Source organism: Leptopilina heterotoma, unplaced genomic scaffold (assembly GCF_015476425.1).
Source record: "Leptopilina heterotoma isolate Lh14 unplaced genomic scaffold, ASM1547642v1 Lhet_260, whole genome shotgun sequence".
In the NCBI taxonomy this organism is placed as follows: domain Eukaryota; kingdom Metazoa; phylum Arthropoda; class Insecta; order Hymenoptera; family Figitidae; genus Leptopilina; species Leptopilina heterotoma.
In genome coordinates, this window is record NW_025110970.1 from 245,997 (window position 1) to 262,249 (window position 16,253).

Sequence of the window (16,253 nt, forward strand, 5' to 3'; positions counted from 1 at the left end):
ATCATTAGATCACGGACCTATGACATAATACTATAATCAATTGCAAATAAGCGGTCAAGAAAATAATCGAGGTTTTTGATTCGGAGGTTCAATTTATAATACATTATAAAGCATCGTCGCTTGAGGGCAGAATGATGCCATTTGAATCAAGATTGTCAAAACATGCCATCTCAAATGTCAATTTTTTTTGTTTATTTTAGGTTGACTGAAATATCTCAAAAAAGCGAAAATCGTATAAAAATTATTCCCTGAAATTAACTTTGGATTCCCTTAACTTTTAGGGTTCAAACTGCAATCAGATATAAATATTACACGGAGAAAAATTTATTCATAATGATTACAATAGTCTAAAATAAACAAAAAAGTTGACATTTGAGGTGGCATGTTTTTTAAATCGTAATTTAAATGGCATCATTCTGCCCTCAAGCGACGACATACTTTCAATCAAAATAAAATCAAATAGAAAAAAATTAAAAACTCAATAAAGAATTTTTTTATTATGATGAGAGATCGAGAATTAAAAGAGTGTTTTTATTCCAATTCTATTGAATGCCGGGTTTTCTCTTGAATCTCCAACTTCTTAAGTTCTTTATGAGTTAAAGGTTAGACCATGTGCGAAACGTGCAAGTGCAGTAAATTCGACAGATACAATATTAACGAGCACGTGCAATGTAGCGCAGTTTTATTTAAAATCAAACTCCATAGGACTATCTACAGAAAGGTCAGTGTATTATAAGGCATTGTCAGAAAATCCAAAGGCGAACGTGTTTGCCTTTGAATTTTCATATAATATTAATATTTTCGTGATAAGTATTAAAAAAAAATCAAACAATGCTTTGAGACCTTTTTTCATGATATAATAAGAAATACATTAAAAACTATTTAATGAAAAGAAAAATGAACCTTCTTCTATTAAGAATTGAAAATAACTTTCATTACAATTTATAATATTACATGACCTGGCGATAATATTAATTTGCAAATCACTAATCGCGTAAAAATTTAAAAAGATTAAGTTGGGATATTAAAAAAAGTATAAAATATGATATGAAAGGGTAAAATTTTGACATGTGTTGAATTAGTTATTACAAACACACAAACAACCTGGGTTCATTTTTTTTCAGGTCAAAACAAATTAATCAAAAAATAATTTTTAAACAAACATTTTTTTCAAGAGTGACATTTCTTTGCTTTTAATAACAATGTTTCGATGCTCACTTATTTCACGAGTATTTAAAAAAAATTGATCAAGACTCTAAACATTTACAAGATATTGTATTTTTTGTCCTTGCGCGCAACCGCTCAACTTGTTTAAACAAGTTTTAAATAAATAACTATTGTTAGAGTAGAGTGGGGCTATAGGATATCCTTGGGATATCCTAGGGATGTTCATAGATATCCGAACCGCCGAAAGCAAATGGATATCCTCAGGAAGTCCCAGGGAAATCCTGAAATACCCCGGTGCTGTGAGGGAAGAATTAACCGATTTGAATAGATGAACTCTGGATTGAAAGTTTTGTTCTTTGGCTTCAACTTTGCTGTACATTATGGTTTTCCATCTTATATGTGAATCGAACTAAAACCCTTTTTTAAAAAATTTGTCAAAATCACGATTCTCAAAAAGGCGCATAAAATATTTCTTTTATACTTATATAAAACAAACTAAAAGCTTAATCTTGTTTCCTAGCAGTTAGTATTTCCGAACCATCATGAACAAATCATGCATCTGCTTCCTTAACAGCTTCTTCATTCGGTCTTATACGTTTTTGAATATTTTTGAGCACCATAGAGCTGAAAATGTGACAAAATAATAAAGTTGTCAATATTGATAACGCTACAAAGCGCCACAAAGCCGCTTTACCTAGCCCCACTAGCACACTTGACAAAAAAACTAATGTACTTCTAACAAAACTTAATAATTTTAAAAAACCAATACAATATTCAAGCTCAGCAATAAATTTCATGTCAGAATGTGATGCATGCCGAACCTAACGTTATCTAGTCAGTTTGTGACAGTGAGTCTTCCTGATCGACGGCAAGGAGATTTGAAAAATTAGATTTTGAGGTTATACTAACTCGCCTCCTAGCCCCGCCCTACTCTATTTACTAACCATTTACATAAGAGTACCCAGAAAAAGATGCAGTTTTTTCTAATTTTGCAAATTTACAACCTTTGTTGAAATACCGATTCAGCTTAAAAATAAAATTATAATTTAAATAATTTTAAATTGTAAAAGTTAGTAAATGACAATAATAATTTGTTTAAGGAAATAAAAATTTAAAAAAATTCAAAATATTCTCAGGGGAAAGTGGGGTAAACCGCCCATAATAAAGGTTTTTTGCTAACAGGCCGGTTTCACTAACCCTCTGGGGTAAACCGGTCCCCATGTGGGTCAAAACGGCCTTTTTAGTTTTTTATCTCTATAATACTGAATTTATATAATCTAAATATAATTAATGAAAAAATAACAGGATTATATTGGATCAAAAATCAGATTTCTAATTTATATATGTATATGGGACAAAATTCCTCAACTTTCCAGGTCAAAAAATTTATGTTGTTGAATTTTCTCGAAACTTTGCTAAAATGTTACTATTATTATTATAGTAGAAGTGTAAATATAAATTTTTTTTGAATTTGATAAAATATTTTTTGAGTTACGGAGTTTCAAAATTTTGACTTTTTTGAAAATATCTTTTTCCCATTTAATATATTGATATAAGTAAAATTAATCAAATTAAAAGTGTAAATTTCACCTTGAAATTCAAGGTTGAATTCTAAATTTCAATATATCTCAAAATCGGTTTTTTTTTTATTTTTTTAAAACCTAAGACAGAATGTTTGGAAATACTACACGATTTTTTCAAAATTTTCTTAAGAACAAGTTCGCAAAAGTTTATAACGCAACTAAGAAAAAAAGTTTTTCCCAGCGTTGCACAAATACAAGTGTAAGCACATGGTTGTTTCAAATTTATAAGTAAGACATTTGATAATTTCACCATCTCAGAGAAATTGACAACTAGCCGGCTTACCCCACTCTCCCCTACTAATATATAGCTGAGCATTTTCCTAAAAGAAAAATTAAATTCGGTTAAAATTTACGAGTTATAGGTGATTTTGAACATTAGTTTGCAGGTAGAGTATAGCCTGATAATGCGTTTAGAGCGGTTGCATGCAAGAACAAAAAATGCAATATCTTGCAGATGTTTAGAGTTTTCCTAAGTTTTTTGTAAATATTCGTGAAATAAGTGAGAATCAAAACATTGTTATTGAAAGCAAAAAAATGACACTTTGAGTAAAATATTTATTTCAAAAAAATTTTTTAGACGAAATATATTTTTTTAAATTTTTAGCAAAAATAATAAACAATTACTAAAAAATTCATCAAATTTTGGCATTCTTTTTAAAATTTCAAAACCTCATAAATCTAAAAGTTTTTAAAATCTCTTTCGGCCTTTTTACTGTCAAAATCGAAGAAGTAGGGAACAACTTTGATTTTTTAGGCTTTGACTGAACTATCAATAAAATTTAATTATTTGAAAAAATCCATTTTTAATTATATTTAAAAAATTAAAAACTGGATTTTATATCCCTTCTACACCTTCTTTGTTCCTTTTTAACACTTGCTTTTAACACTTGCCTTCTTTAATAAAAAATTTGTCAAATATTTACATTTTTAACCAATTTAGGTTTAAAAGCGGTTCAAAAAGTACTAGTGAGATTCAAAACATTAAAAAAGTATTAATTGAATTCAAAGGAAGCTTGAAAGATATAGAGGTTTATAATTTCGACTTGGGTTGAATATTTTTACATAGAAAAATCTAATAAATAATTAATTCAATAAATATCAACATTTTTATACTTGACAGCTTTTTATTACATTTAAAAAGTTTAAAGACTTTTTCACAAAATCTCAATTAATCTCTTTAGAAAATGAATTTTGCTATAAAAGTTATTTGTAGATTAGCAATGGAATAGAACACGTAACTTAAAAGTCACAAGTTGTTAAGCACAATATAGATATATATATTCTTCTATCAGAATTTGTTTTTAACCAAATGACAAATTAAAGAATATTTAATAATCGGCATCAGTTAAGAAGGTGATTTTTTCTTTCCATTCTAAAATTAGTACTCACGCAGGCGCGAAGGGGTGCAGGGCCGTTGCTGCAGCGGCAGCTGCGAGAGGCCCTGGGTTCCTGGCAAGAGCAAGTGCGGCGGCACTTGCTGGAAATGCTGCTCTAGTTGTACCAACTCGCCCTCGTTGAATGGAAACTCCTCTTAATGCAGCGGCTGTAACAAACATGCCACAAATGGCCTACCTTGTAATTTATTGAAGATTCGCTTTCAGTTCAGTCGATTCCTTGTCGAGCTTCGATTGGGAGCGACGTCACACGTAGTAGCAGCACCAGCGGCTTCATCACAAGCAGCAACCCCATCAAATTTACCCACCACATATGTTCGAGCAAATATTTCCAATCCGACATGATGAAAATAGGATAGTTTCATAGAGAAAAATTTAGTCTTTAGAAATTTGTGAGAAACAAAAAGACTTCCAACATTCAAAGGATTTATCAAAGAAATCTAAGAGTTCATTGTGTGTAGAAAGCTTCCCGAAAAATCTAGAGAATTTTCCAAGTTTATTAAGGAATTTAGAAGATTCGACAAAAGGAAATAAAAATTCAAACAAAATTGAAAATTTATTAAAGCATTTGAAAATTACAGACAGAAGATTTTTCAAAAAAGTCTAAACTTCTTTATAAAAATTCAAAAAGTTGTTCAAAAAGTCTCCAACACTTAAATAAAGCTTTATCAAAACATTTAGAAATCAACAGATTCTTGAAATAATGAAAACATCAACAAAGACACTTCAGAAAGAAAAAAGTCTAATAAAAGTTCTCCCACCGTCAAAAATTTTTCACCCATAGAAAAGAAAAGGCAAAATAAAGTTGACTATCCGACAATGTTTTTTGAAATTGGAAATTGATACATGACATGGTTAATAATAAAAAATAGAATGCGGCGTCAGTCTCGATCGAGATATGAGAAGAGTGTATATTTTTTAAAATAAATTATTATAATCAAGTATGCGTTAATTATGCAACTCAACAAGTTATGAATATTGACATGAGTGCAAAAGATGAAATCGGGACTTTCGTTTAAAGGAAAAAGTGATATCACGTCTTCTTACTGTCAGACAGACACTCGAAACACATATCGTGTTTGAAAATGATCGATTAGTTTAGGATAAATTTAGTTTCGGATATTGTTGAATTTCAGAATACACAAAAACCGTATTTTGGGGTGTGATAAGCTGCCAACTTGTGTTCATGACAGCTAATAATGAGAAGAAATGCATAAACGGATGAATGAATGTAAGGTTTTATTTAAAAGAAAGATTATTTTGAACGCAAAGTTCGAGGTCGAGTTTCTAGTCAGGACTACCAAGTTGTAAGGTGGGAGAATGAGGAAATAAAATTAGGAGTCAGTCTTGGTTGAGGTAAAAATGTTTCTTAGGTCAAACATTTTTATCATTTAATTAATTAACATTTGGTTGAAATAATAACATATTTACTTCCGCCAAGTACTGAATTGTTTTGGTTCAATGATAATAATTGAACTTTACTTTATCTTTTACTTGATTTAATTAAATTTTTTTCAGTGTATATAAAATGCAAAATTGTCTACATTATTGAGACAAATAAACAAAATAAAATGAGAAATATTTTTTATCGAACATTGTAAAAGGTCTGCCTACCTTTCATCAGCGTTGTATCTAATAAATGTTAGCTGCTTTATTTTATAATCTGTTGAATTTACGAATTTCTTTCCAGAACCACAAAAAAAGATTAGAATTAAGTTTCTAAATTTAAAGGAAGCAAGCATAACAATATGAATTTTTGTTACTGCCATAATTATGGCTAATTATTACATATTGTATTGGTGGATATAGTGCAGACATATTCCTAACTTAACCTAACTTGAATTACAAAGTCAAATTTTACTTTTTTCATATTAATGAATAGATGTTAGAAGACCTACAAAAAAATTTATTTTACAAGAAATGAAAATTTTGAAACTCTGACTCGAAAAATATTTTGTATATAGACTTCTACTAACAATGACAACATTTTAGTAAACTTTTATCTTAATTGGATAACTTATATAAATAACTTATCTGGAAAGAGATTCGCAACGAAAAAATAGCAAACAAAAATTTGAACAGTAACAGTAAGTTTGCAGTGAGTTATTTTAGCACTCAGTCTATTCGCATTCAACTACACGGAAAAAATTTAGGTGCAGCTGACGTTCCTACCAGACTTGCTAGGACAACATAATTCCCAAATCAGGATCTCGGTACGCCGAAATTTTTTCCGTGTATTGTTTGCTACCTGTTTTCAGTGTGTTAGGTCAAGTTCTAGAGCGTGATAATGCAAAATAGCAGGCACATTCCAACAGGAGATAAAAATTTATAAATTTAATTCATCATTCATTTTTAAATTATGACGTCGGACGTAAAAATCTTAAATTTACTAAATTTGAAATTTTTACGTCCGACCTTTTATTGAAAAGTAGTGACTTATTAATTTTTATGTTGTTTACATTTTTTGTACCCCTAGATATAAACACACACCTGTACTCCTTAGTACATATTAGGAGCCCGGTTAAAAGGCGTTAATTAGAACCAATTAAAATGATTCCATAAAATTCATAAAAAATTAGGTATATTAAACAGAGTTAAATTGATTTCAACTCAGACCAACCTATCAGAATTAAAACTTGAAAGTTCAAAAACGAAATTAGTTTGGATTGAAAAGTATTAGAATTGAGCGATATTTGTAAAATTATTTATTATTATTTAGAGTAAATCAAAGTGTAATATTTCGTTTAGAATATAAAATGCTGACCAGAAAAAAAGTATTCAAAGAACCACAAATTTTATATTAACGCAAAGGAAAACACAATTATTAGAAAACAGAATTTAAAAATCAAAAACTAAATTTGATTCAGTATAAATCTGAAACAAATGCCTTAAAAACTCAATTATTTAGTTTCAAGCAAAAAACCACAATAACAAAAATATCCAAAGAAATAATACGACCAGAGGAGACCAGGACTATTTGGTGCAGAGTTTTAAGTTTTAAGTTAAATTAATTGTTCTCTCCACTCAAGTTAAAATACTTGATGAACTGTAAGTTTGTACAAAGTTTCATTTTTATTCATTAATTATTGTGGAGTATAAATTAAAATAATTGATTTTGGTACTCCAAAGCAAATTGTTTACCTCTTCATTTTTTTGTTATATCTTTTTAGGAAATGATCTTAAAAAAAGTTCAAATATCAAGTTTTGAGGTCTAAACATTTATTTTTAAGGGGGGAGTCTGGTCAAATCAAGGGTTTTTTCCAAAGTGTTTTTTCTAAAGATATAATATATTTTTATTAACCAAAATTTTTTTACACGTAAGGGAACATATTCAGAAGAAAATTTAAACAAAAAAAAATTAATTTAAATTTAAGTATATATAGAATGATATAGTAGTGACAAGTCAAAGGGTCGTAAAAATCGGCGGGCGCTCTGGAGTCCACAAAAATGGTCTAAAATAGAAAATCGAAGAAGTTTTGGTTAATATATGATAGTAAAATGAGGATGAACCTATAATATTTATGAATTTTTATTATAAAAAAAGTTAGAGCACAATGAATATAAAAAACTTTTTTCACTTTTTTTATTTTTCTCGACATTTTTGCAAAAAAATTTTTTTTAGGTAAATTGAGGTTCATCCTCATTTTACTATCATATATTAACCAAAACTTCTTCGATTTTCTATTTTAGACCATTTTTGTGGACTCCAGAGCGCCCGCCGATTTTTACGACCCTTTGACTTGTCACTACTAGGGGAGAGTAGGCTACATTGAACCAGCGTCAACAGTGAACCACTTCAATTTTCTGAGAAATGACTGAGTGAAATTTTTTCTTATTTAATATATAAGTTAGTTTTACTGAAACAAACTATGTCCAAAAATTTCGGGCACGTAGGTTTATTATTTATAAAGAAAAACCAAAAAAACTGTTTTTCACGTACAAAACAAAAAATTTTGTGGAAATATAATCAAGTTTTCTTTTGAAATAGGAAGTTTTAAAAATTAGTAAACTTGTGATTTATTTAGCTTAGGGTGCCAACTTCAATATTCCGATGTGATAAAGAATTTTAACTCTTACATAAATTTATTATAAACAATTTTTGTTGTGAATGTCATGTGAATACAGTGAGTGCGGCATCATTGAACCACCCGAAAAAGCAAAGAATTTTCAATTTTAAGAGTTGTAAAGTTGTCTGCTCTACTAATTAGTAAGCAAAATACTGGAAGACATGCTTTCATCACAATTGTGAACGAAATAAACTCAAACTGTCACTTTACCTACCTAACCTGACATCAAAATATATTAATCTCCTATATTAACAAATAATAACTCTTTAACAACAATTTTCTATTTTTTTGAGTGAAAAATAAGATTTTTTACAATGTGTAAGTGGAAATATTATTGTAGAAGTAAATTGTAGTGTTTTATTAAAGGTGGTTCAATGTAGACACACATTCTTCAAAATAAGAAAAGTGTAACTGGCTAGAAAAAAATTTAATTTTATTATTTAATCATAATAATTTGTGTTTGTAACGTGAGTATTAACTAAAGGAGTACTTCAGCTTAATTTTCATACAAAAACCTGATCGAAATTAGTAAAATTTTATTAGTTCTTGGACTTTATAAAATACCCGGTTCAATGTAGCCTACCCTCCCCTATATCATTCTATATATACTTAAATTTAAATTAATTTTTTTTGTTTAAATTTTCTTCTGAATATGTTCCCTTACGTGTAAAAAAATTTTGGTTAATAAAAATATATTATATCTTTAGAAAAAATACTTTGGAAAAAACCCTCGATTTGACCAGACTCCCCCCTTAAGGGACAACAAAGAATTTTTTATTTATATTAATATTGTTAATAAAAAATTAATAAGTATATAAAAAGTACCTTCAGGGTTACTTGGCGCGATTTGGCCAAGGTTTAATAAAATTTAATATTATGTAATTTATATATTATTAAGTATCAAAAAATAATCCTATTAAAAAAATTGAAATGAAGAATGCGTCTTTTAAATACTCACAGTGTCTATTTTATACAATTTTCTATAATTTTACGCTTACACAAAAAATGTTTTTAATTGTAATTAAATATGATCCTTTCTTAAATGTTTTTATTGTAAAATGGCAGTAGAAAACTTATTTAACTGTGTCACACATTGTTTAAACTTTAAATCGTATAATTTAATAAAGTTCACTCATGAGCCAGGCAACCACGGGCGGGGTTGCTTGGCTCACTTTGCTCAGTTTTAAATTAAGTGGACTAAAAAAAGTACCAAATGGATTGCAGCTTTTTATTAATTGAAGCTGAGATGTTACAGCAAGCTTTCCGTGCAATAAGGATTTAAAAAAGCAAAAATGTTTATGTCAAACAACAATGAGTGAAAAGTGCACCAAGTAACACTGGTCTCTCCTACAACATTAATGATAGCCAGGAAGTAGCATAAAAAGACTTCAATCCAATAATAGAAAAAGTAAACTTTTTTTCACATTTATTACATCTTCAAACATTTCGTTTTTTGTAGTGATTTTGTGATTGACACTAAATATATTATAGAACAATTCAATGGTAAGAGATAGAGGAAATTTTCTTTTAGTACGGGATTTTTACAAAACTGTGGTTTATTGTTCTCTTGAATGCAACTAAAACAGTAGTGAAAAAAACTTTTTTGGAAAAATATTCATAAACATAGGAGATGTTATACAACTTTGAAATTTTTTAGCATTTTTTCCTTTGAAACCATAAAACTTTTTATTAGTAAAAGATACTGAGGACAATTTTTTTAAAACTGTTTATAAAACTTTCCACTAAAAAATTGTTGAAAGAGAATTTCTTCGATACTTTGTTGACATTGAAGAAAAAAATTTTTATTTTCGATTTTTGAAAATACTCCATTTTTTGGTTAATACTTTTTGTGGCAATAGTATATTTTTACTTCTAGGTTCTCTGTGAGTTTCAAAATGGGATATGCCTATCTTTCCGAGAAATAAATAAAAATGTACAATGCTGTGGGTCATATTTTTATAGTTTACATGAAGCAAACGAGAATTTGTAGCAAAATCTTGAAATTGAGCCATATTCGCAATATATAAAACTATACAAGTGACCCACAGCATTAAATACATTTTTTTATTTATTTCTCCTATGTTTATAAATATTTTTCCATAAAAGATTCTCTATTTTTTACTGACATTCAAGAGAACAATAAAGGACAAATTCATCTAAATCACATAATAGAAGGAAATTTCCAATTTCACTTACCATAGAATTGCTCTATAAGTCTTTTAAAATTTAATTTTAGCAAAATTATGTCCGTGGAAAACACTGATTTAAAATTATTCTCCCAATAATGTCCTTTTCAAAAAATTCAGAGATGATATTATTCTTTTTATGCAACACAGCACTGTAATACGCACTTTACGCCACCTGTTTTGCAGGTTGTAAGTTACTTATTATAGCCCGGTGCGAATAATGCTGGAGGGGAGTACACTTTATTTCGTGTTAGTTACATTATAGACCCTAGTTACATTATAAACCCAATAACCGGGTTATAATGTTACTATTTCTGTACAAAAGTTGGATATAATGTAACTAGATGCTGTCAGACGCACAGTTCCCAGAGACTCTCACCAAATGTATGCGCATGCGCATTCGCGCTTGGTGAGGGTCCCTGGCAACCAACTCTACTGTCAAAACCTAACCTAAGATTCGCGATCGCTCGTGTGAAAAATTCTGTTTTTGTTCTTTAATGATATTATTTTTATTAATATGTCGAAGCACATGACTAGGTTTCGGGGGGCTTCGCCCCCCGATGCGTCCGGTGGCTTGGGGTATTATTAAATGCGGTTCTTTGAAATGTCAAAAAACATTATTAATATTATTCTTTTAAGTTGGTTTTTTTGTGGTCGGGGGGCTTCGCCCCCCGAACCCCCTGACCGGGGCTCCGCCCCTGGACCCCGTCGGGGGGAGACCCCCCGAACCCCCCCACGCGACAAAACGTTTTAGTACGTTTGAATGTATATCGGTACACTAGTAGTATGTCACATATTATCTCGTTTTTGTCTTCAGGTGTTTGTAAATAAAAAAAGTGTTTTCGATCTAAGCTTTTTTTATTACAGTCTGTGTTGCATAAACAGTCGTATGCACCTCGGATCGTATTCATCTTCATGACACTCGCGTGATCACAGAACTCGCGGGCTCGCGCTTCGCGCGAGCCCGACTCGTTCTGCGAACTTCACGCTCGTTCATAAAGATGAACTTACGATCCTTGGTGCATAATGTACTATTAAAGATAGAATAGTAAATTTCTCATCATTAATGAAAATTTATGATTACAAAATCCAGTATATTCGATACCTCCGTGCAAAACTAACCACTCTCACTTTGTTCCTCTAAAAGAACCTCTTTCACGTTGGTTCTCAAAAGTAACCACTCTGTATTTTTTCTCATAACCACCTGGTAATATTTTGTTTTATACATTTTTTATTTAAAGCTTATCGTTTGCAAGAAAATCTAAACACAATTTATAAACAGTCACTATTGATAGAGTATAAATGTTAATTATATTTCATTGTAAATATTTTAAATTTTAAATGAAAAATGCATGAAAGAGAATATGGTGAGTTTACGAAAAAAAGCAGTTCGGTTACTTTAGAGAACCAACGTGAGAGTGGTTAATTTTGCACGGAGGAACAAATTAATATGATTTGTATCAGATTTGGAGTAGCCCGACCTAACTTTGGTAGGGCCCATTGTAAATTTTCTGAATTGGATAATTTTTCTTGGTCGAAAATAAAAAAAATTTTTATCCAAAATAAGTGTTTTTTTAAGAAATAGTTATCAACCTGATGAATGAATATTATATTCATTGTGTAGCCCAAAACCTTTTAAATATTATTATTATAAAAGTTTCTTTTTGAATCTAGGCTCTGGTGAATGTTTAAACACTCTAAAAATATACTAAAAACTGACACTTATAACCAGAAAATAAATAAATGATACAATTAATTCTACAAAACTAGAAACTGTTTGAACTATAGTGAGGGTGGTTTTCTGGGAAATGGTTTACAACGATGCGTGCCTTTGAGAGGGGTCGACAAGTTCAGTAATCAACTAACGTGAAATGAATGCAAGACCGGAATATTTCGTGCAGGCTACAACAGAATACAGAATTCAAGGGTTCTATTCTAGCAAGTAGGGTGCTAGGGTTAAGTTGCACGCGTGAGCGTCTGGCAAACGAGGATGTATTACAACGAGAAGAAGAGGTAGTAATTTAAATAGAGGGTGTGTGATTGTATACATATAACAAAAGAAGTACAAAAGATGTGGACACTTAATGTATATGATGGCAGGTTACATACGAATTATACGAATAATGGCAGCCAAATAAATAGAAGGGTTTCTTAGAAGATAAAGATTTGTTTGTACCTCCGTCTCGCCGCAGCTCTTGGTGTGAGTACGAGGGGTGCTGCTGCTGGTGATGATGTCACAGCGGCTGCTGCGACTGCCGCTGCTGCAGCTGCTGACGGTGCCGCAGCTCCTAACCAACTCCAAGGCATCGCTGGTAACCTGTATCCTGTCAAAAACGTTCGTCAGCTGCTCCAACAATATTATTATGTACACTCCTTTTTGGAGCGGTTGTCAGTTTAGAGACGAAATAGCACGTTTATAATCACAATTTACTTTTCATTCTTCTATTACTAAACTTAATAAAAACCAAATTGCACATGTACTACATTTTCAGGAGAGTATCCCATTCGAGTCAAAATTCTGTCAGAATTCCATCAAAAATCCAGTGGAACTCTGAAAGAATCTCCAGGGAGTATTTTCGCGGAATCTTTCCAAGTGGGAAATCAATACTAAAATAGTTGAATTTATCCTGTAAAGAAAATCTTAGATGTTTGGGTAAAACCATTGAAGTTAGATTTATTCACAAATAGCCCGAGACAGCCCTGGCGGAATTTCATTTTTGGTCGGGGGCTAGATGGGCTCAAAATTGGCTTATATTAACATTTCGAGTGAAAAGGCAACTGAAAACGTTCATTTGACGTTTTCGCTTTTTACTGATCTACAATAAAATAATTCTTTCTGACCTGGCTAAAAGCACAAACAATGCTCAACTTTTAGTATGGCATTCAATTTCCACACGAGATCAGTTTAATATTTTAAGAGAAATATACAGTCAACTCGCTCGATAAGACAAACTCGAAGGAGACCTTTGTCTTATCGAGAGTTGACTGTATAATGATAAAATGGCCCTATCATTCACCACATCTAACCAAAGTTGGACCGACCAAACATGCCAACAAGAGTGAAAAAATGATATTGTTAATTTTGACATTCGAGTATGGTTAGCTCTTTAGTCTGAACTAAACATACAGTATTGGTGTTTTTCATATACTGTTTCTCGCATACGTCTGGCTAAACCACACTTCGTACGCCTAAATAGCAATAGCAATACTGTATTGTATACCATACTAGCAGCCTAGCTAGCCTACCATACTACCATACTAGCCATACAACATACTAGGTGCTAGTTTTTATATGTCCATTGTCCAAGTCCATTATTTCATTAATAATAATATTCAAATTTTTTCAGTTAATAATTTGCTTATTTATATTTGAAATGTTGACGTTTTTTTTTGACAATGCAAAATAAGATTTATTATGAGTACTTTCTCTTAACAAAAATAAAATTTATATATTCGCGCTCTTTTTAAATAACATACGACTGCAGCGCCACCTTCACATGTACAAACAATTTTAAAAACACCCTTCTATTAAGATTTTACATTCTCATTGCCCATTCCAGGCCCATTCTTTACTTCGATACTTTTCGATTCATTCGACCTTTCCACTTCATGTCTTTTTTAAGAAAGTATCCACCAGTGCAATATGTTAGTATTAGCCATAATTATGGCAGTAATAGATACATTTTTTCAGTGTATGTCATGTAAAGTAAACTTCTCAAAAGTTTTCACCTTCTTATTTGTTTTTGGTAAAACTATTGATCTTACTGTTGGAAGACTTCAGCTAATGCAGTTCAAAAGACCAAACTATGGTATACACTTTGAAAGACCTGTTAACATTGGTTTTTCAAAATGTGGGTCGCTGTTGATACGACTGTAAGGAAAACTTTAGCAAATACGTCCTCTCAAACGTCGATAAAACTTGGGCAAAAACAGTCTCTAGTGAAATTCAGAACCTCGAAAAGAAAAATATTATATATGTCACATCATATATTTTATCTGAGCAAGATTTTGGAAAGCATTTTATAGTTTCATAACAGATTTGGTCTACAGCAGGAACAGAGTTCTTTTTATTTTAGAATTGTAAGGGTCCTCTTCGTAAATTTCAAGCACTTGATTCGTGGGATAAATAAGATGTTTTCTCTAACTAAACTATCTTGCATTTTTTTAAAGATTAGCGAATCTGGATCATTTGAGACATTCGTAAGATTTGGACGTCGTCCAGAGAATGATCATCCCCACACTCACACACTGTTCAATAAGATACGGAATTATGAAAATTATATTTAGCACGGACTAATTAACACTTGCTTAAAGTAGGATGCTTTACATTATTTTGCAAAAAAAATTCAAAAATTTTTACAGGAATTTTTTGTAAAAAACATTTGAAAAAAATGTTGACACCTTATTCAAGAATTATTATTGTATCGAATAACTCTATAGAAGAAAATGTCCACTCCCTTCCTTAGAAGCTCGAAAACGTCTGTAACTCGAAGCAATTTTAATTTCCCATGAAAAACTTTTATATATACAGTGGAACCTCGATAACTCGAGATACAAAGAATTTTTCGCCCTCAATTTCGACTTACAAAGGCATAATTTTTAAGTAGATTTTTCGAGTTATAGGGTCATAGAGAAATACAAATTCGAGTTAAGTTTATTAAAGTTAATTATACAATTAGAAAAATCTGTTATTTGTTTTGCATCAAGGAATCAGAAAATTGTTTGTCAATAATGAGTTTGAAAAATTCAAAGTGTGACGTCATTATATTGCAAAACTTGAAGTTATAGAGTCTGCGTATCGAACTTGGAGTTATAGAGTACAAATAGCACTATGAGTACCTCGTAGGGGAATGATATTTTGTTCGAGTTATAAATTTCTCTAATTATTATTCGAGATAACGAGTTTTTAGGGGTTCACTAGGAGGGGAATGCCTTTTTTCGACTAATTGAGAATTTTGACTTAACAAGTTTCGAGTTATTAAGGTTCCACTGTATTTAAACCTCTATAACTCGGAATTAGTACTTATGGCTCTAGAGCCAGTTCCACAACTCTTCTTAACCGGAGTTTAAGTCGATAAACTCGGTTTAGTAACGTAATTAGACCGAGTTCACCGACTTAAATTCCGGTTTAAAAAAGTAGTGGAATCGACTCTAAACCTCTATAACTCAAAGGTTTTGTTTTCTGCTATCTCTATATCTTAAAGCTAATACAATATAATTGTTATCACAGAGGTCCTTGTATTGATTGTAGAAGCTATTTTTCGTGTTTAGTGTACATTTCTATCTTCAAAAAGAAAATAATCGGTGTCTTTTACTGTTCAAAAGTTTGTATAAATATAATTATAGCATGCGAAAACATCTTTATATATAATTATTAGAGTTGTGCAAAAAGCTCGATCGAGTATTTCAAGCTTTTCGTTTTTCTAGCAGAGCTGAGCAGATCAATCCGAACTTGAACCAAATTCCATCCAACACGTCCAGTATTAAACCTAAAATAATTTTGAGCACTTGAATTTTTCGAGCACTCAAATATTTTTGAGTAACTAAAACTCGAGCCCGGCTCTAGCTCGACCATGCTATTCGAGCTTTTTGCACACCTCTAATAATTATATTTGCAGAAACCTCTATAACTCGAAGTTTTCAGCGTTTCCCTTCAACTTCGACTTATCGAGGTTCTACTGTATAATCTTGTATTATGGAAAAATAAGTTGATTTGATTCATCCTTACGTTGAATATGAGATTATGTAAATGCAACGTATTTCATTGGAATTTGCGTCATCGAGAGCTTGGAATATAGTTGCGGCCTTAATACGTATTCACACGTGCCGTGAACTCATATCGAGGTCGAGCTTGCA

The 16,253-nt window shown here is 30.9% G+C and overlaps 1 protein-coding gene across 7 annotated transcripts in view; it reads right to left on the bottom strand.

Annotated features, from left to right (window-relative positions):
• Positions 1-16,253, bottom strand: part of LOC122503420 (RNA binding protein fox-1 homolog 2) — a 411,323-nt gene that overhangs the window by 71,442 nt on the left and 323,628 nt on the right. For 4 of the 7 annotated variants that reach the window (XM_043613948.1, XM_043613951.1, XM_043613949.1 and 1 more), the window contains one exon: positions 4,140-4,293. In XM_043613948.1, the coding sequence (XP_043469883.1) occupies positions 4,140-4,293 (154 nt within the window). Of the gene's footprint in view, positions 1-4,139; positions 4,294-12,573; positions 12,722-16,253 lie in introns of all 7 variants that reach the window. The other 3 variants (XM_043613952.1, XM_043613950.1, XM_043613947.1) reach the window with 1 other exon arrangement.